General features: G+C 39.9%; 1 protein-coding gene across 6 annotated transcripts in view; it reads right to left on the bottom strand.

Moving 5' to 3' along the window:
* Positions 1-24,460, bottom strand: part of NPAS3 (neuronal PAS domain protein 3) — a 344,422-nt gene that overhangs the window by 29,624 nt on the left and 290,338 nt on the right. For all 6 annotated transcript variants that reach the window (XM_075192988.1, XM_075192989.1, XM_075192990.1 and 3 more), the window contains 3 exons: positions 14,401-14,519; positions 3,783-3,976; positions 440-546 (listed from right to left, as the gene is read on the bottom strand). In XM_075192988.1, the coding sequence (XP_075049089.1) occupies positions 440-546; positions 3,783-3,976; positions 14,401-14,519 (420 nt within the window). The remainder of the gene's footprint in view (positions 1-439; positions 547-3,782; positions 3,977-14,400; positions 14,520-24,460) is intronic.

The following is a 24,460-nucleotide window of genomic DNA, read 5'->3' as shown; positions in this document are numbered from 1 at the left end:
TAAACGCCGCGATTCACCAGGAATCGCGGCGTTTGTGACCTAATTCTGCCCACTTCACTAGGAAGTGGGCAGATCCGGGATTTTGCCACACTCGCCCGGGAGTCCGGGAGACTCTCTCAAAATGCGGGAGTCTCCCGGACATTCCGGGAGAGTTGGCAAGTATGATATATGTAGTAGCAGAAAAGTTTCGGTAAGGAGCACACGTGTGTGTAGCTGCTTATATTTTCTTGCAGTCTTGGTATATCTAACAATCAAAATGAATGCTGTATGTACTTATCCACATGAATCCAAAAACCCTATCCCAGATGCTGTGTATTGTTTGTTCAGCAACCCTTTCATTATACCATGGGTTCAATACATACAACAAAGCAGATGACATGTGCAAAGCATTTAATGCTCATATGTTATACCGCAGTGGGTACCTGTGCAACATACTCACAGTCCAGGTGGCTGTGTCTGATGCCTTCCACGTCTTCAGCATGGATGAAGTGATAGCATCGTTTACCCATCAGATCCACAGCATTGAGGTCCATGTAATCACTGATTCTGCAACATTCAAGGTAAAGTTAACACAATGTAATGCTCTAATTTAAAACAAAACAACCGAAAAGTAAAAGGATCTGGATAAACCAGTGACGGGCATTCTGAAAGGTCAATTCTTGTTACAGATTAGGCCGTAAAGGACTGTTCACTTATGTTCATACAAGTCTTTAGAAACACTGGCGGATATGAGTGCAGAAAAAAAATAAGAGGTAAGAATAATATAAATAAATAATCCAAGTATTTTGAAACCTACAGAATGAAGAGCAAGGTAAATCCCCAGAATATCTACCCGCTCATACATTACATAACTCGAGAGGAAAAGGCAGTAAATCATAAAGGGGTATGTGTGTGTCTTCTCATATATGACTCATATGTAAGAAGGCTTCCCCAGCCTACACTTTATAGTTAGCGCCTGCAGCAGTTGATTCTCCTGTGCAACTTTTGAAAACAGTAAGCAGAGGACCTAATGACGTAGAGTTCAGCAAACTGGTATTGGAGCCCATGCTTTTCAGACAAGCGTTTTTTGAGCAATTCTCGTTGCAATTCAGACGAAGCAGAGACACACAAAGATTGGTGGTAAAATGCTGCAGGCTTGAGGTCACTGATCCCTATGGCAAAATTTGTTTGCCGGTTACACATCATCTGCAACACTTTTAGAGGTAAAATATCTGTTGCAGCTGTGGCTAAATATAAACAAAAATATCATGCTAGCTATAAGAATATTAATAACAGATCAGGCATTTACCAGTAAGGTCAGACAAGCAAAATTAAAAACATTTTTACACTTTGTTCCACGCCTTAGGTGAGGCTGTCGGCACCTCTGCAGTGGTGAGAGAAGCAGACCTATGCCATGCTAATAGGCAATGGATTCACCAGCAGACTTTACCTTAACCCTTTCAACACTAAAGGTACGTTCTACACCTGTTTGTTACTAGACAAAAGTCAACAGATACAAATCCCTTGGCAGTGAATGAGTTACTACATAACAATGATTTGGTAAAGAAGAACAATTAGATCTCTTGCGGGGATGCCTGAAATGGTTTCTATTGTCTGTAACCCGTTCCATGCCAAGAACTTTGAACAACCATTCAAAAAACACCATTTCTTTCATCTTCTCACATCACTGGGGTTAAACCTCTCCCTATTGTCCTTTCCAAAGACTTTGCAAAAGTGAATGTAACTGGAAGTAATTAACAAGCAATTATTCCTGTCGGATGGCAAAGGCGGAAAACAACGAGGCCACTAATTACCCAAAGCGCGGGCGACACAACGCTTTCTGCGCGGCTGTATCGGAATTATAATAATCAGCGGATATTACTCAGTGAATGATATAAATGACAAAGCATGTAATAACCTGTAATAGCACTAATAATGGTAATAATAAGCCTGGTGATAATAGCAATGATCATCATTATATTGCCTGAATAATGAGCCAACTAATGAAGCAACATGGAACAATTGAAATCAAAGTACAGAGCTGTACACACTAACAGACACAGAAATCTGTACATACACCCACAATTGCCCATTACAAGGTTGTATTGTAATTCAGTCCAACATAGCCTATAGTTCTGTGTATAAAAAAGTATGTGGGCCAGGTTCAGGATTGCTACATAGGACTTTTATGTATGTGTAACTATACAGCTCTGTGTAGGTTATCATCCTCTAGCAACATTAAGCAGTCTCTTAACTAAGTACAAACAGCAGGCCATGCTTTTATCAATTTCTTATTCGACCACATTTGAGATAAGTGTGCACATACTTAACATATCTTTTTGGTGCAGGGTTTAAGCTCACCAATTACTATAAAATATATATTTAGTAAACTAATAAAAATAAGTTACTATCTACTAATAGTCCTTATTTGTTGTATACATTCATACAAATGGCATCTGGCACGCTGTTCTGTTTGCTGAAGCCATTTCATCTAAAACCAGCTGTAGAGCAATGCCACCCGGTGGCAGAATTAACAAGGTAAGTCAGAACACTTACTTGACTTTGCTAATATCTTTTGAACAAAGCATCCCCAGGCATTGGAGTGACCTCTTTGTCAGAAAAAATAGCTGCGGTTATATGGGGCCTCATTCATTAAGGATCTTAAATGAAGAGGATCCTTATTTCAGTCTCCTGGACAAAACCATGTTACAATGAAGGGGTGCAAATGAGTGTTCTGTTTTGCACATAAGTGAAATACTGACTGTTTTTTCATGTAACACACACATATCAACTTTAAATTTCAGTGTACAAATAAGCTATCAAGTATTTGTGTGTTACATGAAAAAACAGTCAGTATTTAACTTATGTGCATAACAGAACACTCATTTGCACCCCTTCATTGTAACATGGTTTTGTCCAGGAGACTGAAATAAGGATCCTCTTCATTTAAGATCCTTAATGAATCAGGCCCGTGGTCAGCACCCTTAAAAACTGAGCAACTCTTTTCCCGTCTACACCGAGCTGGTCACACTGTAAGTTTAGGATACGTTTGTAGTATTGTCTGAGAATGAGCTGCATGTTGACCACAGCGCATATGACTTGCCAGGTCTGTTTAGTGACTGATTACCAATACTTCCTGGTTATTGTTACACAACATTATGTGCTCACAAGTGACCTGCAGTCTCATTTGACACAATACAGAGTAAGTGTAAACTAAAAAGTAAGTTTTTTTTTCTTGTGTGGGCAAAATTAATTGAATTAAGTAAAGCAAAGGTTATTTGAAAAGGATTTCCCTTTGTGGTCAATACTACTTTGACAGTGATCGGTCAGGAGACACTTGAAAGAGGGTTGAATGTACAGTACTATTATAGGTGACATCTAATTTGTTGTGAGTAGCTCAAAACCACCAATTCCTCTGTAATATTAAGGCACCCAGAGAAAACCCACGTAAACATGTGAAGAACAAACAAATTTCACAAAGGGTCCTGTTCGAAATCGAACGCATGTTCCCATAAATGTGAGAGAGCAATGCTAAGCACTGTGCCACCATAGTACCCTTGTGTATAAGATATCTCCAGTAATGATTAATTTTGTACTGCTGCTCTTACCAGGTTCTTTTCAGCACAGGGTAGAACAAGTTTATGCACTTTATAAAAAAAAGGTTGAATTTGTGACTTCTTCAAACCTAGAAAATCATGTTCCTTAATGTCTGTAGATTTTAAGGACGCCTCTGACATTGCATAGCACCACTATTTATCAGAGTATTCTTGATTATTAGACCATAAGTCTAATATAGCACATACCTATTTTCACAGTATATAATATTGAGGTCCATGTTGACACGTGTTACAAACATGTGGCAGTCGATGCGAACTTCATTGATGGTTGGGGGAGGGAGTGCGTGAGCCACAACTACTAAACCCATCACTTGTCCAGTACCAGAGCGCCCATGAGACAAAGACATACGGAGACGCAGTCGTCCAGTTACATGGATCACCTGGAAGACACAAAAAGATCAATCATCTCAGTGGAAGAAGAAAAGGGTTTAGCAACAAAATTAAATTATTGAATGAAAAGTATATCAAGTACAAGGATGGCTGAAATAAATTTAAAAGGCACCTATGAAAAAAAGACATTTACATTTATACTTAAGCAGGACTGTAAACCACGGTTTCAGTGTTACCCTTATTTGTCACTGCAACCTTGTTAAAAAAAAAAAAGGCTTTCCTCCCTAAGTCAATCACAAACTGCTTTTGTTTCCTCCACCGCTTTTAGACACTATATAAAGGTTAAGTGAAATAAGACAAAAAGCTCAATTCATAAAGCAAAATATGTCAGTTGTGCTTGGTGTGATATCACAGGCAATACCCTTATATATGAATCCACCAAATGCAGTCTGCACATATCATTTGTGTTACAAAGCAGAGATCAAGTCTGCTAAGTCACACTCCAGGGGGTAAATGTGTCAAGCTGAGAGTTTTCCGGCGGGTTTGAAAAGTGGGGATGTTGCCTATAGCAACCAATCGGATTCTGTCTATCATTTTGTAGAATGCACTAAATAAATGATAGCTAGAATCTGATTGGTTTTTCAAACCCGCCGGAAAACTCTCAGCTTGATACATTTACCCCCAGGTTTGATAAATGTTAATACCGACAAGAGCCTTCCCCTGCTCTTTGCTATCCTTCACTGATCTTTCTAAAGAGAAAACCTAGTAAATGATAAAGACCATCTTATATATGTGCTTGTCAATGAATGGTCAGTTTGCTCCCCTTAGTCTTTGCATGCATAAAACAAATTATACATATAGGATCAAAATTATACTTTCAAGAAAAAGTAGAGTGAAAGCACTTCACTACAAGTCTTTTTAAAAAGATCTGTTCTAAAGGAACCCCCCCCCTAGTGTAGCACTTCAGTGGGTGTCCCTCCATCAATCCCTAGGACTTTTCTAGCCTTCTAAAATAATGCTGCCCAACTTAGATGTGCAGGGCTGTATTGGTCAGAAGGCTTGCCACTTAAAAGCAGCTGGTGGATTAGCCATCAAACCTCTCAATCTCCACTGAAGGAGGGGGAAAGTGAAGGGAATTTCACCCCCTGCTGGCATACAGCATGTGACCACTCACACACCCCACAGCTCAGATTTTTATTCAGCGCTGCGATGGAGGACGCCATGTTGGTCACTGAGACAGGCTCTTTACAGCTGTCCCTCATTGCTACTAAATTAATGGATAGGAGAACAACTTCTTAAAAAAAATTGCCTGTCAGGAAAGAAATTAATATATCTAGCTCAGACTCTGAGGTAGAAGTGCCTGCCCACATGACACGCTTGTCCTCTCCCTGCTCAGGGGGTTCACAAATACTTAAAGAGAAGAACAAAGGGATAAATAAAATGGATTTAATCAAGCCTCTCTCCAGGGACGCCTGTTCAGACACTTTCACCACCTTCCCTGGCATTGCCCATAGCCAGCAGCCTATTAGTGCCTGGCTGGCAGCACAAAGAGTTCCTCAGAGGAATAATGGCAGTCAGGCTCCTCCACGGGTTGACTGGTAGTCTGAGGGGATAACAAGAACCTCTGCCTCATGTTATATAGTGAAATTCTCATGGCTAGGAGGATGGCCTTACCAGGAAAAACACCCCAAGCAAAATGATATGCCACACATTGGGCTCTCATCAGAGGATGAATTGGTGTACATAGCCACACAAGGCTTCCAGATTTGCCAGTTATTTTAGCCTAAGGGGAATGCATAATGACCCCACTGACCAGCCCCATGAGGAAAGTCCAATATAAAATTACAGAGGCGGCTGGGCCAATGCTGTTTGTACTTGAAAAAAGCCAAAAGAGCAGGTGAATCGGTTTGCTTCCTGAAATATTTGGTAGCCTCTAAGTTTGCACTTCTTAAAGCTAGCTTCATCATAGACCAGACCTTTAATTACATTTCCAACCCCCACTGGTCTCGGTAGTTATCCAAGTCCAGTCTCGCAGACCTCACTACGAGATCTTTAGATTTCCTCAGCTTAGTAGACTCAACTTTGTATGGGTCTCAGTTTATCGAAGAGGTTAAGGCTTATTATAAAACCCATAAGACCTTTTCAGACCTTAAGAAGGCTCAAGAGCCTATCAGGGGACCTTTCATAAAGGGGGTCAGACTTCAAATGCCAGGGGGTACGGTCCAAGATTACTGCTGCTCTTGAAGACCCCAAAGAGTAGGTTCCAAAGACCCCAAAACAATGCCAGGGGCCGAGTGTCTCAAGCACCCAGACTAACATTAAAAAAGAAAAAAATTGATCGTAAGTTTACCTCCCTCTTTTCTTCATCACAATAGATTCAGAGACACCTTACCTGTGTGGCAACAGATAACCACAAGTGGTTGCTAAGGTTAATTTGATCAGGGTTCCTCCCAGTAAAATGTTTCCCACAACAGAAGTTTCCTTGTTCAAGGAATTGCAGCTGTCTTGAAGCCTTGCACAAGGGCTAGATGTTGCACAATAGTCAAATAACTTGACCATTGCCAAGCTAAGGGGATCTCCTCCACATTTTGTCCCTTCGTTTATCCCTGGACTTCTTAGCTACTACATACAAGGCAGTTTAGCTTAGTTTACCATTAAATCTCTCCGTTCCATGCTTTCTCTAGTAGTCTCCAATTTAAGGGAGGATTTGAGTGTTCAATCATTGCTCAGCTTTTCAGAATGTAAACTGCACCTATATGTTTTCCAAACAGAGTCCCAACATTCCAATATCCAGACATGCTTAAGACACCAACATGTAGTGATTCTGCAAACTACAGGTTAGAGAAAGTAGCACAATCTGCCAAGTGGCCTGATGGTTTAGAAAGGAAAGTGTTGGTAGGCAGTCTAGTCCTGTCCAAAGCAATAGCCACAACCCACCCGCTGGCCTTGTCCCCCTCAGCATGCTGACCTGTTATCACTTTAATACTGGACGACGTGGGGGCGCATGTAATTTTCTTGAATGAGGCACCATGGCTCAATGCTACATCCCTGAGCATACAGTGCATGCATAGTACAGGAATAAGACCAATTACTGATAAAGGTTTTGTATACTCTTGTACTTGCACTGCAGTGTGTTTCTAGCTCAGTCTAGTATCTTTTATATAACTGACCACAAAGGCAAAGGCAGGATTTTTACAAAAATCACATTCACCAAAATATTAATATTCTATGTATATGCATAAATACTACTACACATAGAATATATGACAAGCCATTGGGCGACCGTACGTGATCTCTGGCTGGGCGCATTGTCAACCTGGAAGACACCTCTCCAGCCAATAAATAATTTTTATGTGTGATCATCATTGCGTTTATGATTTGTGACATGACTATTGCTGGAAATTTTGTGTGTATATATATATATATATATATATATATATATATATATAGCAATCAATTGTTATGATTATGTGGAATATGCAGTAGTGGGAACCGATTGGGACTCTGTCCTTTGCACATCTTATGTCCTTAATGTTATCTAGTTTGATCGGATATTAGTCCTGGTTGCTTGACTAGTCTGTTAGTATTAACACCTGTTATAATTTACAATCGATTATAAGAAAGCCAATATAGCGCACAATTTCTCAATATCTATAATTAAATAAATCCTACAACATGGAGTGAAGATGATTACTCAGCACCTTTGACCCGTGATTAGTATTGACCTTACACTTCACAACATTTTGGTAAAAAATGTGCAATTGTCCGGTTGTTGAGAACACGAGAACATGGTGAAGGATGATCCAGCTGACCATACCTCCTTCCACTTCTGGTTTATAGTCCATTGCCTGTGCTCTTTGCACTACTGAATTTGCAAATGTGTATTATCTGGTGTGATGACCAATTTATACACTGAAATCAGACTAGGATATCCTGCTCTGGGGGTTTTCATCGGGCTGTTTTTGATTAAACTGGCTGCTTGTGGCCAGGTTGAAATTTGAATTGATCTCAAAAGCTTGTTTTGTCTTGTACTTTCAATATCGCAATCCTGTAATATGTTCTTGTGCCCACTGCTCACCTATAATGATGATGTCTTCATGTTCTTTGCTTGACTTGTATAATGTTTTGAATACATTTGAAAGCAAAACATATTCTTCTCTTATATCTATGACACTCAATTTTTGGATGGCAATAATTTTTGCAGATAATACCCTTGGTACCCATCTGCTTAGAAAGCCTAGTGATGCGATTATCACTCTCTACAGTATGAACTGTCATTCTCCCTCAATGAAGTGAATAATTGCGAGGGAAAACTTTTACCAGTGATTAGGAATAATACTGATTCTATCACTACGCCCTACTAGTTCAGATAGTTTCTCTGTTTCTTGAACAGGGCAATAGCAAACAATTAGTGATGATCTAGGGTGAGTTAGATCAGCCCACTAATGACCAATATATTAAGTTTAAAGATCAGATAAGTTATAATTTGTGTGCTATGACTTTTACTTCAAACACCCACAGCTGTGCACAAACATTTGCCTATGCTCACAGTGAATAGAAAACTTCAACTCTGTAGCATCTGTTCTCGTCCGGCTAGATTCATAAATGAACATACACGAGAACCAGCATTTGAATTTGCCGGTATTGAAAGAATAACAAGAACGGACACTGCCAGAGGTTGGCATTTTTCTCCAATCTGCCACCGCTTGAACTAGAGGACGTCAGTAAAAATGGTATCCAGCTTACCATTGATTAAGTAAGGAGAGTTCATTGTTCACTGACACAATCCAATCTGTTTTATTATATGTTATTTATTACTATGTTAAATATGCAAATCAAGCTATTATCCTGGCTCACGTGAAGCTGATTACAGAATAGAAGAACAGCGATTGGGCCTTTAACAACAAGAATTAGTGATCTGGTTTCTATTAAGGACAAAGTTATTATTATGAACTAAGTGAGCTTGTTTTACACATTTTATTGCGATACATTGTATATTAAATTTGTGTATTTTTATGTAGAGCGTTACACTCTTTGCAAATAAGTTTCTACTACATGTTCTATTGATGTAACCATTTGTATGGATTGCTTATTTTAATTTGGTTTTACGTTTGCTTGTTACATTATATTTTACTATAATTTTATTTCTTTTGAATTATTGGGAATTTTTATATCATTTTATATATCTTTCTGCTCCCAGGTTTTATCTCTATATTGATTTTTAGAGAAACTACCAATAATGAAGCAGCGAAAGGAGCATATAAACACATTTAGGGCACATTTAGATAGATCTTCTTCTTTTTTTTTCTTCAGCTAAAGGGTGCAACATTGCCCCGGGACAAACCATGCTGCATTTTATTTTTACATGCAGGGAAATGCTACCTGCTTTTGTTTGTATCACACATATACTGGGCAGCTTTATTTTTACGCTGCGATTTAGAATTGAGCTAGGATACATCCCCCTCTAAAATCTGTTAAATCTGTTCATACATTTTAAATTCCACCCCCTCCAATGTAGTGCAAAATGGTTTTGCCAAGTTGCAAACTTACCCCTTCTAGCTGGATTTACTTCAGTTTATAAATGAGGCCCCAAATCTGGTTACGAAGGGGGATTCTGGGCACCTGTAATGCTTCTCCTGCGCTTGCCCATGGACACAATTCAACAACAAGCTATCTTCTTTAGCTTTTTAACTGAATTAAACTTTTGACATCTGTGTTGTCTCCATTGACCTGTCTGCAGGTGGTTGTTCTGTGGCAGAAGCCTGTGTCATGATCTGAAACCCAGTGGGACATTACCTAATAGGGCTGCTATGCAAATGACATTTTCCAGAAGCACTTATGGCTATGATCAAGTTGCAGCATCTGTTCTTATCAGGAGGGAAGGTGAGGCTCTGCTCAGATGGGCAGGCTACCTTGATCTTCTGGCCAGTAAGCCAAGGCCAGCTGAGAAAGCCTGAGATGATATGCCCCTGGAGTGGCGACCTCAATGTGCCTGAAAATAATTTAAGGTTTCCCGAGATGTAAGAGTGGTGAGGCTTCCATCTTGCTGAACCTCCGACATTCCTTCATCACAAAGGCTAGGATAGAAGATTTTGGATGGTAGGTGAAGCTGCGTCGATGGGGGATCTGAAGAGCCATGCCCCTAAGGGGCCAGGGATAGAGGGATCCTTTCTCTTTTGTGGAGGTCCTGAAGGTTACCACGACCTTTGTACTTTTTTGGGGTTTTGCACCTTTTTTTGACCTTGGGGCACGAGAGCTCCGATCCTGAGCGTTCGATAAAATAATGGCATTTTCCAGAAGTCCCTACTCCTTTTGGTGGAATCCTATTTAAATATTTTCCACAGAGAACATTGATTGAAAGTCTTCCTAATGCTACTCATTGTTTTAGTGAGGCTACTTCAATAGCTCTTCACAGTGTTGATCAGAACAACCTGCACTAACAAAGCATGCAGAAAAGGATCTGACTGCAGGAGAATGCTCTATATCAGCACACACCTGTGTCATGCTCTATAAACCAGTGGGTAGGGCATTAACGCACAGGGCTGTTATGTGAATGGCATTTTCCTGAAGCTTATTCTCCATAGGGAGAAGATAGATTTTATGCACTCTATAAATGAACACATTTTCAAACTGACAGCAATATAGACTTGGTGATTCTTACCAATGACAAAAAACACCTTATACTTAAGAAAGAAGAAAAAAAAAGTGAAAAACTGAGACAAAGTGTACCATAGTAGACAGAGTTTGAGAGACAGATAAGTATGTGTAAGATAGATAAGGAGAGTGAGCAAATAACAGATGGAGAGATGGACTGAAAGAGAAGAATGGCGGGAGAGACTGGTGGATGGAGCTCTAGAGAGCAAGCGATAACTAAGCAGCAACACATGAACGATAGAGACATAGAGAGATGGATGTAGAGTAATAGACACAGATGAAGAGAGGGGCATAAGCAGAGAATATGAGGCACACATGGATTAAGCATAGACATTGAAAAGAGAGGCATAAGTGGGAAAATAGAGACAGACATAACTAAAATGGCTGGGTGGCAATAAAAAAGGAACATGAAACAACAAACAAAAATGGCCAAAGCAGGCAAAAATAAAGCATTGTAAGAACGAATATAAAACACAGTATGCAAACAAATAAAAAAGAAGGGCTGGTCAGTGGGAGGCAGGGTGCCGCAGACCAAATAATCTAAAAAGCAGAAGAATAGTTAGTAGACTCGTCTCTGACACATGTGGGGAGTTTTGCTGCTGGATTGCTTGTGGCAAGAAACACATCAGAGACTCCTGTAGTACTTTTATATCTTTCAGCGGCTAAATCTAAAATGACACTGAAGGCGGGGGGGAGAGCGGAGGTACATACAACGTCAGAAGCAGACTCCCCTTCCTACGACCTTAACTGTAAAATCTGGGAAAGCTTGATTAACCCTTCAGCAGCCAGTGAGATTTGCAATTAATTGCTCTTCTAGATTTCTTTTAAATTGTAAGCTCTCATGAGCAGGGCCCTCTTTCCTCTTGTCGCCTCCTTCAGCCCACTTGCTGTAATTGCTTGGAAATTACCCTTTGTAATATGACTTCATTTCTGCTGCCCATTTATTACTACTGGTATTTGTTACCAGCTTGTCGGCTACTATGTTATGTAACCTTTTGCTTGAGTATGTGAATATATCCAAGGCTGTCAAGTGGTCAACTTTACAGGCCCCTCACATTCACTTTTCATAGGGTGGATTTTGAAATTACTGTCTACAGCCTCTAAAATTACTAGAACCCTCAAAATTATGGTCATTATGACGCTATCAACATGACCACCTCCAAACCTAGGGCCTGATTCATTAGTGATCTTATCTGCCGTTTTTTGCTTATCTTAAGCAGATCCACTCTGTGCATGCCCAGAAAAGGGAGATAAGAATCAAAATCCACTGCGTAAGTGAAGAATTTCTTAAGTTAAGATGAAAATCCATCTTAACTTCACTTTTATCTCCCTGATTCTTCTTAAAATAAGCATCTTAACTTTTGCACAAGATAAGATCACTAATGAACCAGGCCCCTAGTGTTTACCCCTCATAGAGTTGTTTCTGAAAGATATAATAGAAGCTCTAGCTATGACCTGACACACCTTGGTTTCTCAATATTTACACACTTTTCTACTTAGATTTTTGTATAGCTCTTTATTACCTTGGATCATTCTCAAGTTACCATTTACTATGTGACTTCTGTGAATATGTGGGTTTATGCACGCTCTCTTGTTTTTTTCAGCAATTTTAAAATAAACAAAAAAAATGATGTTACTCATGTTTATTAAGTACATCCAGACAGGTCGGGTGAATGCAATAGGTGGTCTATTCCCTTGGCAAAATAACACTTAGAAAGTTATACAATACACATTGATTTCTAAGTGCATTGGTATTGTGTAACAGCAGGGAGTGAGGCAATGGCAGTCTCTATGTTAAAGAGCTGATGTTTAAGTACAGTATTGTCAGAATGTGTGGTGAGCTGTATAGAGTTCCAATCCCTCTATAACCAAAGATCATATCTGTATAAGAGAACCAGACATATAGGGGGAGATTCATTTAGATTTAGTCTTGAACTCCCATAGAAACCTCACACAATGTATTTCCTCTGGATGTTTCCAGGTAATAATCTGTACCGTAAACTGCGGTAAATGTTCACAGAAATCCTTTCTCGTAAGTTACTACTGAACAACGCGGCTAATTGAATCTCCCCATATTCTATACAAAAGCAGTATTAGAGACCTAATGCACTGTAGCATGGGGAGCACTGCTAGGTCATTGTTCTGACGTAGCAAGAAGTGTCAACCTCTGCCTCATCCTTGCTTAAAAATTGCTACCCACTTTAAGCATATAAAAACAGTTGTCAGAACTAAACAACTCCATCTATAATCTCATACAAACTCACTCACACACATACTCAGCTGACATAAACACATAAAATAACTTCAATCACCTTTACACAAGAGACTATGCCAGACAAACATGACAAAATATTTATCAGACATTTTATATTACAAGCCACCTATTCATATACTACTATACATCACTCAACACAAACTATTAGACTACTAGACAATCATATACAAATAATAAACTTGCAACACTAATATGCTAGCTAGTTACAGGCTGTTTCCTTGCTAGACAGGTAAATGCCGTTTCATATATGTTCAGCAGTTACTGCCAGCTTCTCATGTATACCCAACATACATTACCATCTCTTTTGTGTCACACAAGTACACAGGTCTAGATTTTTTTATACGCGGCAAACCTCAATCTTTGTTTTGTAAGAGTAACAACAGGGAAAATTCTGCTTTCATGTTTCAAACCAAACACACATAAATTGTTCCATCTACCTCATTCTGCACCCATCATAGCTCGTTCGGTCTCATTCCGAAACATAATAGACGCCATAGCGCTTAACTCTATTCTTAGTGTCCATGTAAGACTGGCACAGTATACCTCTGACAACAGACATTAGTGGTTTTAACCTTCCCTCTCTCAGTCATTCTGTAGTAAAACCCACAGGATGTATGTGGTGCCCAGTCTGAGTCCTTGCAGTATCGATGCCAGGTTTCTTCCACACAGAGACAAGAATGACTGTATTTCTCTCTTTCTTATCCCCTCCCGCCTCAGGAGAGAGGAACCATCCTGACTCTTTATACTATAGGCTCTTCAAAGACACCTTTAGATTGTAGGCAGCCTGGAGGGGAATTCTCTCCCAGACACAATTTGGAAGCAACATGAAGGCCTTGAAGTTGAAAAGCAAAGCTGAGGGAGCAGGGCAGAAGAAGGGGGTGTGGGACAAAGGCTGAGAATGTTTTTTGTTTTGTTTTTGCTGTCCCCTCCACTCTGCCTACGAAACAAAAGAATCAGAGTCCCAGTGTTACACATGACAGAATAGAGGCTCTCCTTTATCTGTTAATGGTTTTAACCTTCCTTATAGTGAGGGAGAGTGTCATAAAGTAAAATGGAACGAGGTGGAACAAAACAAAAACAGACATATAAATCACTAACGGCAACGGAAGGGACATCATAGTATGGTTTAACATTCATATTAAAGGTATAAAACTTTCTGTTGAAACACAATTGTTAGGCCCGTAAAAATAACCTAAATTATTTTATATCGTTTTTGTATACACCATATAGTTTAAGGTACAATGTCAGTTCTACCGTGTACTTTTCTTTCCAAATACAAACAAATTGTGTCCTCTTTTCATAGGTATATTAACTTTATGAATCTAATCATAGACTTCTAGGCCTAATAGGACCATAATCCAATACTGATATAGCCAAGAACAACAGGGGGCCAATGGTTTTCACTATCCTATTGTCACTTACATGGTGTATGGTCATCAAGCAGCAGGTGGTAGAACCTTTCTCTAACTACTTTCAGAGTAGAACAATGATCTCTAATAATTAATTGGATAGTTTGGCAGTTTTTGTCACTCCTGCAGGACGTACCTTGTACCCCGAGGATTTGATATGCACGCCTCTCTTAGTCAGTGTAGACTTCATCCGAATAAAGAAAGACCTTTCTAGGGAGTTGTCCTGAGGGAGGATTCCGGGGCTGGAGGACTCCACTGCAAGAGAAGGGCAGAAGTTACAAAAGCAGAAAAAAAGGGATAATGTCAACATTTTCCAAGAAGCTTGGATATAAATGGCAATAATTAATCTATGGGTGACTCATTCAAAGTTACTTTTCTTCCTGGTGAACTGTAGGAGGGTTCAGACCTTACTTGCACTTTGAAATAATCAGCTATATGCATGCTGTGGGCTGCATTGAATTGAAGCATTTCCTGTGTCATTAAGGAGTGCACTGTGCTGTTAGTTCTGTCCGGCAGTGAAAGGGTTAATGGAGAGAACGTCAGTGGCATGAGTTGGGGTTAAGCATCCGTCTCTACGCCAGATAATTCTCCTCTCTAATCCAGTGGAATCAAACCTATTTCTTTTATCACAGGGCTCCCATTTTGAATTAAACAAGCTCATTAGTTCTAATCAAAAGCTGTAAGATCAAAAACTGGAGTGTCGGCGTCAGATCCAGCTGGTTCTAGGATCCGATGCTCAGCTTCACCAGAGAACGGGATCACAGGAGCTTCACGGCAGGGCGGGCCAGGACAGATCTGGAAATCATTGCACGTCCTCACTTGTGCAACAGGAAAATCTGTTCAGTATTAGGTGTCATTCCCGCCTTTGACTTTAATGTGTTAATTACAGGTACATGTGTTTCTAAATGAAGTGTAGTCAGACTTTTGAGGTTATATGTACCAATACTAGGTAATCACGTCTGAGCACTGAAGTTAAGTTTCTCTGATAGATAATATTGGGAGTTATAGTCCAAATGCAGAAAGACAATAGCTGCCACCATCTAAATACAATTTGTAGGACAGGACTAACATAGCTCAAATATTGCTGTGACAGACATTATATGCATATTTCTGTGACTCTTAACAGAACCCACGGTTTTGTAAAAGATTTGTAAAAGATGTGATTTAACATTCTTCACCATCCAACAATAGTTTTTATAGAACAGGGTTTCTCCAATGTTAATCTCTTATGTCTATAAATGTTTAGCAGATAACTAGTTATGTCTGGAAGAGTTTCCTAAGAAACACTATTGGTATATAAATATTTAGCAAATCCATTATACGTGGAAAACAACCGCCTTGTTTAGTCCAATTCACCTAGTTTCTTTTTTCACGTTTTTAGCTACACATATTTTTATATACACCCTCTAAGAAATAATTCCAACCAAAAATACATTTTTAACTACAACCCTCCTACCGTTAAGAAGCAGAACGCGGTAATCTCATGCCTGGCACTGATTGGCAGAACACTGTATAAAATGACCATTCATGGCTTGCAGACTACTTGGCATTTCAAATTGCTAATGAGAAACACCTAATATCAGTTTACATTTTTACTTAGCTTAGTCCCATACATATACCTGTACATACTTCACATTTCCAATGACCAAAGGGGGACATTTTATGCAGCACTCCCAGGTAGTGTGCACAAATTTATCCTACCCAGAGTGCCATTCACCGGAGCTCAAGTTGCTACACCATGGAGAAGTTTTTCTCAGGGCTTTGAGATTTGTCTCAAAGCCCAGGCTGAAACCAGAGCTGTCTGGAGTGGTTTGCACCCCACTCCACTGAAAAGGGTAAAAAATATCCTCCCAGGGCTTTCCAGCACTTATGTCAGTAGACTTTCTTATCCAAATTATGAACTAGGCACACTTGTAGTTTTCAGAGACATCTCCTGAGAGTGGAATTAGACATGTACCTTAATGGGCACAGAGCAGACCATCTAGAAGCAAAACCAAGGTGTCAGGTGTGCTCTGTATATGACCTCTACTGAAAGGTGTATATAACATGTATATAAAGGGGACAATGTATATCAAATGTATAGAAAATGGACAACAACAGGGTCAGAGGAATCTGGGTCCATAAGAGGGATAGTTGTGTAAGTAGTGCCAGGCTTATAATGTTAATGCATAAATGCAGCATAGGTAGTAAGTAATGCACCGAATTGACATCCCTACAAAATGTTTAACCCTCCAGTTATCCAAGGAGCCTATAGAGAAATAACATTGGTCAGTAAAATTGGTCAGTAACTAATATGTGACAGTAAAGGTAAAGCTAAGCCTTGGTGGCATGAAATAGGTTAATAAGCAGTCTGGATGCACCAGCTCTGTGTAAATGCACTGCGTTGTGTGTGTATATTTCCTGGGGCTGTATCTTTTTGCCTTTCTTGTCTCTCTCTGTCTGCTCTCTCTGTCAGTACACCCAGTGGATTAACAGACTATTGAGGATTCTCTTTTAAAAGAAGCTCTTTTAAAAGGGTCAGATAAAGAGAGAGCGAGATGGAAAGAGAGAGACTGTCAAAATGAGCCTTAGACAAAGATTTATTATAAACGATTTAAAGGGCTTAATGTATGTATCCCCAATGAGGCCTCGCAGCTATGAGAGGAAAGAGATGGATTGTGAAAGATGGTAGAGGGGGAAGGGGGGTGGTTAGTTTCTCTGTGCCCCCCCTCTAATACCCCTCTACACACATGTAACACGCAGCATGAGCCTGGAAATGTGTTCAATATTTCAAAACAGGAATTGTCCTTGTGTCACAGTGAGGACTGCTAATAATGGATGAGACATCTATCTAATGAACGTTGGCGTTGTAGGATGGCTATGGGAAGAGTGGAGCAGTGCATTGATCTTTGAAGTGAAATATACAGGGTAGACACTGTGAACTAGTTTCTCCCCAAAAAAGTTTACCTGGGGATTAAATACACCACCAAAACCATACTTACATACTTATTAGATTGAGAACCAAACAGAACCTTGTGAAGTTTAAGCAGCTAAAATGCATGAAAATAAAAGGTGAGAATATATTGAATATAATCCTATCCTAGACAGTATATGAATTGATTGTTTTGGATTTTCTTTTCACATTTAATTAGAAGAAAATTATTTTTATGTGAACTATAATCAGAGTCATGGCTAAATGTGCTATATATCCTGACAGTGATTAGCAATCTGTGTGTTACATTTAACAGTCGGGAATGCAATACAGTTTACACTACAGTATATAACAATTACAATACTATCAAAGACATTTCTGTATGGCAGTCACAAAAACTGACCCTGGACACAGAATCAATTGCAGATACACTTATATAGTAGCTAAACACAATGGGCCTGATTCATTAAGGAACGTAAATGCTGATATGTGCTGTATTTGACATAAAATCGCTATGCGCATGCCCAGAACAGCACCATACGCCAGAGAAATCAGCGACGTTCAATTCATCTACCAGCGCAAAGGTCTCTTACTACAGCCTATGATCTCATGGGTGGAATGGGGAGGGGGCTGGTCGTAGGCACATAGCCAATGTGCAATAAGAGTGTGCCAATCTCGAGCGCACGTTGCAATGTCCAGATCAAGCTTTGGGCATCTCAAAGGTACGTGTTTTTCTGTCGTATTACGTGCACCAGCTACAGGTTGGTTGTGAGTGCAGATTACTAGTGATGGCACCTGTGTATACATGTTAGAACATGTGCTTGCAATCAGCAACTTTAAAAATGTATTATGTACAGTAGACATTCATAACACCTCAATAAATGTATTTTATGTGGGGGAAAATTATTTTTACTTACATGAGTGTGAGCTGCAAACCTGCTTGTTGTACTCATGTAAAATAAATATCATTACTAGACTTCAATGGAACATTATCATTGCTCCTAGAATTTTCATGTTTTATACCCTATACTCTCAAAGCTTGGTGGAATCATGGTTCTTACAAAAGTCAGGATTAAATACGGTTTGGTACAGCAAAGGCATCTAGACAATTAAAAACGCCATATCAAAGTCCTTTTATAACTTTAGAATCAACCCTTTCTATAAAATTAAGTTTTCAGTTTTTCTCCTAAAATACTGTTTTAATTAATACTGGCTTTAATTAATCATGAGAGTGGATGGATATGGGGTTCTCTCTTTATTGCAAGTTGCAATTTAGTGTGTGTAAAGCTTTCTATTACATTGTTTGGAATGTGTCTGGAAATGTACTGCTCCATCGAAGTGAAACGTCACATTAAAAGTACAGGACAAGACCCAAAGACTGCCAGCTCTGTGCAGGTGCAAACTTCAAGTCCCCTTGCAGAGTGTACATGGCTCTGCACACAGTGCACAGTAAGAAACGGCCCATAAAATGCGCCTTTACCACCTGTTTATTTCCTTTCAGTAATCCTGCTATGCAAAAGAAAATCCTACTTCTGAACTACTCATCAAAACTAGGTGCACCCATTCCATTCCTGGCAACGAAGACCCCAACTCCTCTTCTCTGCTGGAGCAAACTTCTGATCCTCTGCAAACGCCAGCATCTTGTTCTGTAAACCCATGTGCCTTCTGGGGAATTCTAGACAAACTAGTGCAAATCTACCGATTTCTTTTTAATCATTTTTTTTAATCATGCTTTAACATTAGATTTTTAATACAATTCCATTTCATTACATTTCCATTTATTTATTAAGCTTAATTAAAGGCTAATTTCAATTAAAATGTAAAAAAAAAAATAGCTTTGGGCACACAAAATCTTACTTACCTGTGCTCTCCTCATTGGAGGTCCAACGCAGAAGGTTCTCTCTTCTGCTACAGTTTGCCTGATTAACATAGGCAGCAGTATTGTTAGCGCCTTTGCCATTAGCTTGAATAATGCTAGAGAGAGGATCTCTTGTGCTCAGGGCCGGCGCTACCATTAGGCTGGTGCCAAAGATTAGGTGCCACTAAACTGAAAAAGTGACTAAATTCACTCATCCAGTGGGTTTAATGCCCCTGTGGCACCCATGGAGCGCCAGCTGCTGACATGAAGGAGAAGCAGTTGGAATCTTCTTACATGTGAAGCTGCTGCTTGCTGAATCATTTCAGTGTTACGCTGGGAGTGTGATATTTGGCTATGACGTCATAGCCAAGTGCCACTCTCCAAGCTCAAAGAGGGGATGTCGCCACCACCTCCCAACAACTTCAGCCGACTATACACGCGCTGGACCATTAACGGTAACCACCAAATTCATGTGCAGGTACTTAAGAATTTGTATTTTAATAAATGTTTAATGTTAAACTCTATCCGCCCAACTGCAGAATGGCATATTGTCCAATGTCTGCGCCCCCTGTGTTTTGGAAGATACTAACTGCCCACCCCCTTCCCCTAATGGCCTCTGTAATGGGTCATTCTGCTGTCATGATTATGAATTTCAGCCTTTCGTCACAAGTATGGAGAGAACTGATTATGGTAAAAGTGCAAATACGTAATAACCGGTAGCAACCAACACGGTTGGTGCCTGGCTGCTATGGGTCACTGCACATCCGCATTATTTATTATTCTGGGTTTTGGCAGAAAATACAGACATTTATAAATCACAGCACAACCAAAGCATGTGTGGTTGTATTAGTTTACATTTACTAGACATATGATTTTCAACAGCAAGTCAGGCACAAGCAGTGTTAAGCATGATCGGGGAAGGCTGAAACCTTTATTATGCACTAAACTTCCCTGTGGGAGCACAAGAGTTAAATAACAGTGATAGAGCAATGAATTTAACCTCCCCATCGCCTCCTCTCAGCAATCCCGGTGTGTTTTGGTCTGTTTTATCCACTCTACCGCAAGCTCTGATACCCGCCTGTCACGTCTAATCTTAAAAAAAAGAGAAATTGAAAGGAACAAATTAATATGCAAATTTCATCAGCTTTGTAATAAAAAATGTCCTTGGAAAAAAAACGCAGAATAAAAAAAAAAAAGAAGAGGAAGAAAAAAAGAAAAGGTACAGGACCCGTGAGGTTTGGGGGTTTGAATTATCACGGCCTCTGGATCCGGGATGTTGTTCGGAGAGAGAGAGGCCCGTTAGGAAATCAGGGAGGAGATCTGACTTGGAAATAATTACGATAAAGAAAAAGTGAGCGTGCAGGCTGAATAAATGGTTCAGCTCCTCACAAGGTCTCTGCTGCTTGTTATTCACTCAGAATTAACAGGATTCGTTAGGAAGTGTGGCGGGGATATGAGCGTGTGTGGACAGCTAGGCGGCTGTATAGGGGGGAGAATTTGGCAGGAAAGGTCGAGCACTAAAATGTTGAAGTTATAGAGGATTCCCAAGTTTGGTTTATGAGATTCCTGCTTCTTATATGTTGCTGGTTCTGGGTACACTCAGTGACCTGTTGATCATGAAAAAACTGCACAAAAATCTACATGCTATGGGATATAGTAATTAAATAACTGGAACAGCGCACACAGAGATATATATATATATATATATATATATAGATGTCACATAGCCTCACAGTAAGACAAAAATAAGAAAAGTGAAACTGTTATGCAGTTTGTAAATACAGATATATGGGTTTAGGCACTAAGCAGAATACACATAAAATATAAAGCTGGTTGTGTGTAAATGTGCTCCCAATCTCTGTGTCAGAAAAGAGTCAAAAAAGATGCAAGGCAGCAATGCTAACTACTGTGCCACTCACATTTACTGCTTTGGGGTGACATAGACTTCCGTACGATGCCATATTTTATTATATACTGGTCTCTGATACCACACAAAGCAGGTGCCCCAAGTTCTAGATATATCCCTGGTCAACCAATATATGCAGAAACAGAAACATACAAATCCGAATAAGTGTCTACACAGATGACACACAGATGCATAGTAGCAAGTTGTAAATAAACAAACAGATGCAGATTTACACACTCACAGTTGTGCATGCTATTAAACCCACAAACCCTGACAACTACCATATTGCAGGTGTGGCGAGGGTGAGTTTAACTGCATAAACACCCTGTAAGTAGGCTGTCATATTTCTTGTCAGTCAGGGCCCTTTCCCCCGCCAGAGACTCGCTATCTCTCGTCTCTGTAATTGAATTGCTAGCATGCCACGAGAGAGAACAGCACGCAATACTGCGAGAGAAGAGGAGAATGCTAGTGGTGAGGAAAGGAGGGGGTAAGAGGGAAGCAAATGAAAACAATATGGAAATGTATATGAGATAGAGAGGAAGGGGCACAGAGGAAGATAATATGTAAAGGACAGAGCGAATCAAGTAGGCAAGAGTTGTGGGAAGTGTAAGAAATGGTAAAGGAAATGCTGAATATAGGGGAAAAGGGAGATAGGAAGTGTTATAAACAGAAGAAAAAGATAACTGAGAAAACATTTTATACAAATAAGGTTGGGGGGGGGTTATTAATCGGGAAGGAAAAGTAAGAAAATAATAATTAAGCAGGATAGATGTATGAACTGCATCTCATAGAGAGATATAGAAATCGCACTCTCCCTGCATCAATTTGACAGGAGTCTCATGTCACTATAATATTTTGCTGGGGTACCAATAGCTCTCAGTCTGTGGCTTCCTGCAGGCCTCCATTCCCCTACTCGCATCATGACCATATGCAGTCCTGTTCTCATACAATTATATGAGTGGACAGGTCACTGTCTCCCACAAGATCAACACACTTATCTCCTGCCGCTGTGCATATTCCATGATCTGGCTAATAAACTGGGTACACTTGGACGAGCAGGAGATGAAGATTGAATGCAATAAGTCAAACACATCTTAAAAAGGCAAGACTAATTGTAATGAAGCATGATGGAAATGTGAACAGTAATGAAAATAAAAATATGCAAAAGAGCAGTAAGCAGTAAAAAGAAAAATGAAAGAGACGTGGAAAATGTACCGCTGTTGAGAAATATAAAGCAAAGGGAGATGAAAAGGTGTAAAGTATGTTGCTGTGGAGTTTTAGTCCAAGTGGAAGTAGAGAACCACAGGTTGCCTAACTCTATTATCTAAACAAATGGCAAGTAACTATATATTTACCAGTCACCACTGGGTCATTTAAGTGTAAATATACTGTACAATGTAGGCCTGATTAAGAGTTGACCACAAGTTGGACATAGTTTAAAGCCCAACGTGCAGCGTACTTCAGCACATATGCTGAGTCTTATGCACCTCAAGATGTATCTAGCTCAGCGTCCGTAGCATATGCGCCAGGTTTGCGGAAGTGATACTTCAGCCAAACAAGTGGCTGACTTGTGGCCGTCATCAGAGTGTATTTGCACCACCCTAGGCTGGTACAAATAATATGGTTGCAAAAGACGTCTGGGTTCAGGTCTGCATCGGCTCACAATTCTTCAAAGACGCCCTTACTGTGCTCTCCCTATGTAAAAACACTCTTTCCCTCCCCTGCCATGCCTCTTCAAGAGCAAGTAGGCACAAGTGTGGAGGCGTACAACTCTGCATAGGGGTAGGTACTTGCAGGTTTTTTTGTGGGCATACAAAATCATGCAATTTACATTATGCAAATGGGTGTGCAGTCAACTCTGGTCCTGTCTTGAGCCAAATAATGTAGTTATATTTTTTTCTGATTGGTGAAGCAGCCATTGAGGATGTCCCATTTGAGAATAACCTTTTGCCTATTCATTAAACTCTGAAAACGTCTATTTCAAGTATACCTTTTATACTGTATGCTCCTGTTCAATCTTGCATCACAATATGATCAATGCACCGGAAAGAGCAAAAAAAACACCAAAATAAATTCACTACTCAAACTAGGCCATTACTTTCCACAGAGCTATGAAAGCACAATAAAAAATGATAAAATTGTCTCTTTAAAAAGACCTGTACTTATGGGATTGATTTTTCAAAAGGAAAGTACATATTCTTCCTCCTCATTTTTCTCAGATTTTAGCCAGCATCAAGGGAGAAACGACATCTGAGCTGCCTATATATAAAAAAAATAATACTAACAATGATGGAGATAGGGGAATGTCTCGGTTGCAATGTAAACCATTGCTTCTGCAGCTCAAGGTCAGTCTTAAAGTCAAGGTCAGGATCTGTCCATCTCTGTCAGGACCAGACAGCCTTACTCTTAGAACACAGTACTTTTTAGATTAGTTGTCTGAGAAGGAAGGGGTGAACCATCCAGCTATCCAAGAACTCTGTGGGGTAGATTTAATAAATGCTTTCACAAAAAGGCATCATTGTTAGTTGTTTTATGTGTGGTTTGTAAACCATGCCATTTATTACAGGCTAAACCGCACATAAAACCACATTATTTCAAACCACCAGATCTGAAACCGCCACTATGATTTTTACACATGGAAAGAATACAAACCGTGCAATGTATCAAGGTGTGGTTTTGAAAACCGTGAAAAAAAGGCAGATATTTTACATGTGGTTCTGATAGGTGAGATTGTTGAAACCCATGCTGTTATCAGAACAGGAAAGAAGATAAGGTAAGTATTTATTAGGGAGATTTTATGGGGCAATAATAATTTATTTATTAAGAAGCCAGTTTTAATGAACAGGGGCAATAAGGCACTAAATTGGTGCAAGTGCATACTGGCACTGGTAGTTCCACAAGTAAGCACTATAATTGGTGCCACCCATCTTGAAATAATCAGTGTTCATCCATCATAAATAAATTCTTATTGCCACCATTATCAAAATAGCATTGGCCCCGTAATCAAATAATACATTTATAGAATCCTTATTAAAATAATAGATTAATATTGGTTCCTTAATAAATAATTTATTACTGCACCCAATAAGTCAACGTTGACTTCCTAATAAATACATTGTTTGTTATTTTTTCTGTCCTGACAGGGCAAGTAGCTCAACCGCATGCTTTCTTGTCTGTGAGAGCAGTGTCTAAAAAAAATCTGTGTTTTTTGCTGTCCAACATCGCTTACGGTTTGCTCTAAACACAGTGCTGTTTGGAAACACAAAGCAGTGGCGCACGCAGGGGGGGTTTCTGGGTCTCCAGAACCCCCCCCCCCCTCCACTAACTAAGTGCCCACCATAGTGGCACTGTCCTATGCAGCAGCCGCGGCGCTGTGAAAGAAGCGTCCGCGTCCGTGCTGTATTGTATACAGCACCGCCGCGGACGCTTCTTTGACAGCGACGCGGCTGCTGTATAGGACAGCGCTGCCGAAACTGAGCTGCTGCTCTTGCGTGGTTTTGGGTTTTTTTGGGTCAGGGGGG

This window comes from Mixophyes fleayi, chromosome 12 (genome assembly GCF_038048845.1).
Source record: "Mixophyes fleayi isolate aMixFle1 chromosome 12, aMixFle1.hap1, whole genome shotgun sequence".
Lineage (NCBI taxonomy): Eukaryota > Metazoa > Chordata > Amphibia > Anura > Limnodynastidae > Mixophyes > Mixophyes fleayi.
This window is presented reverse-complemented; position numbering and strand designations above follow the sequence as displayed.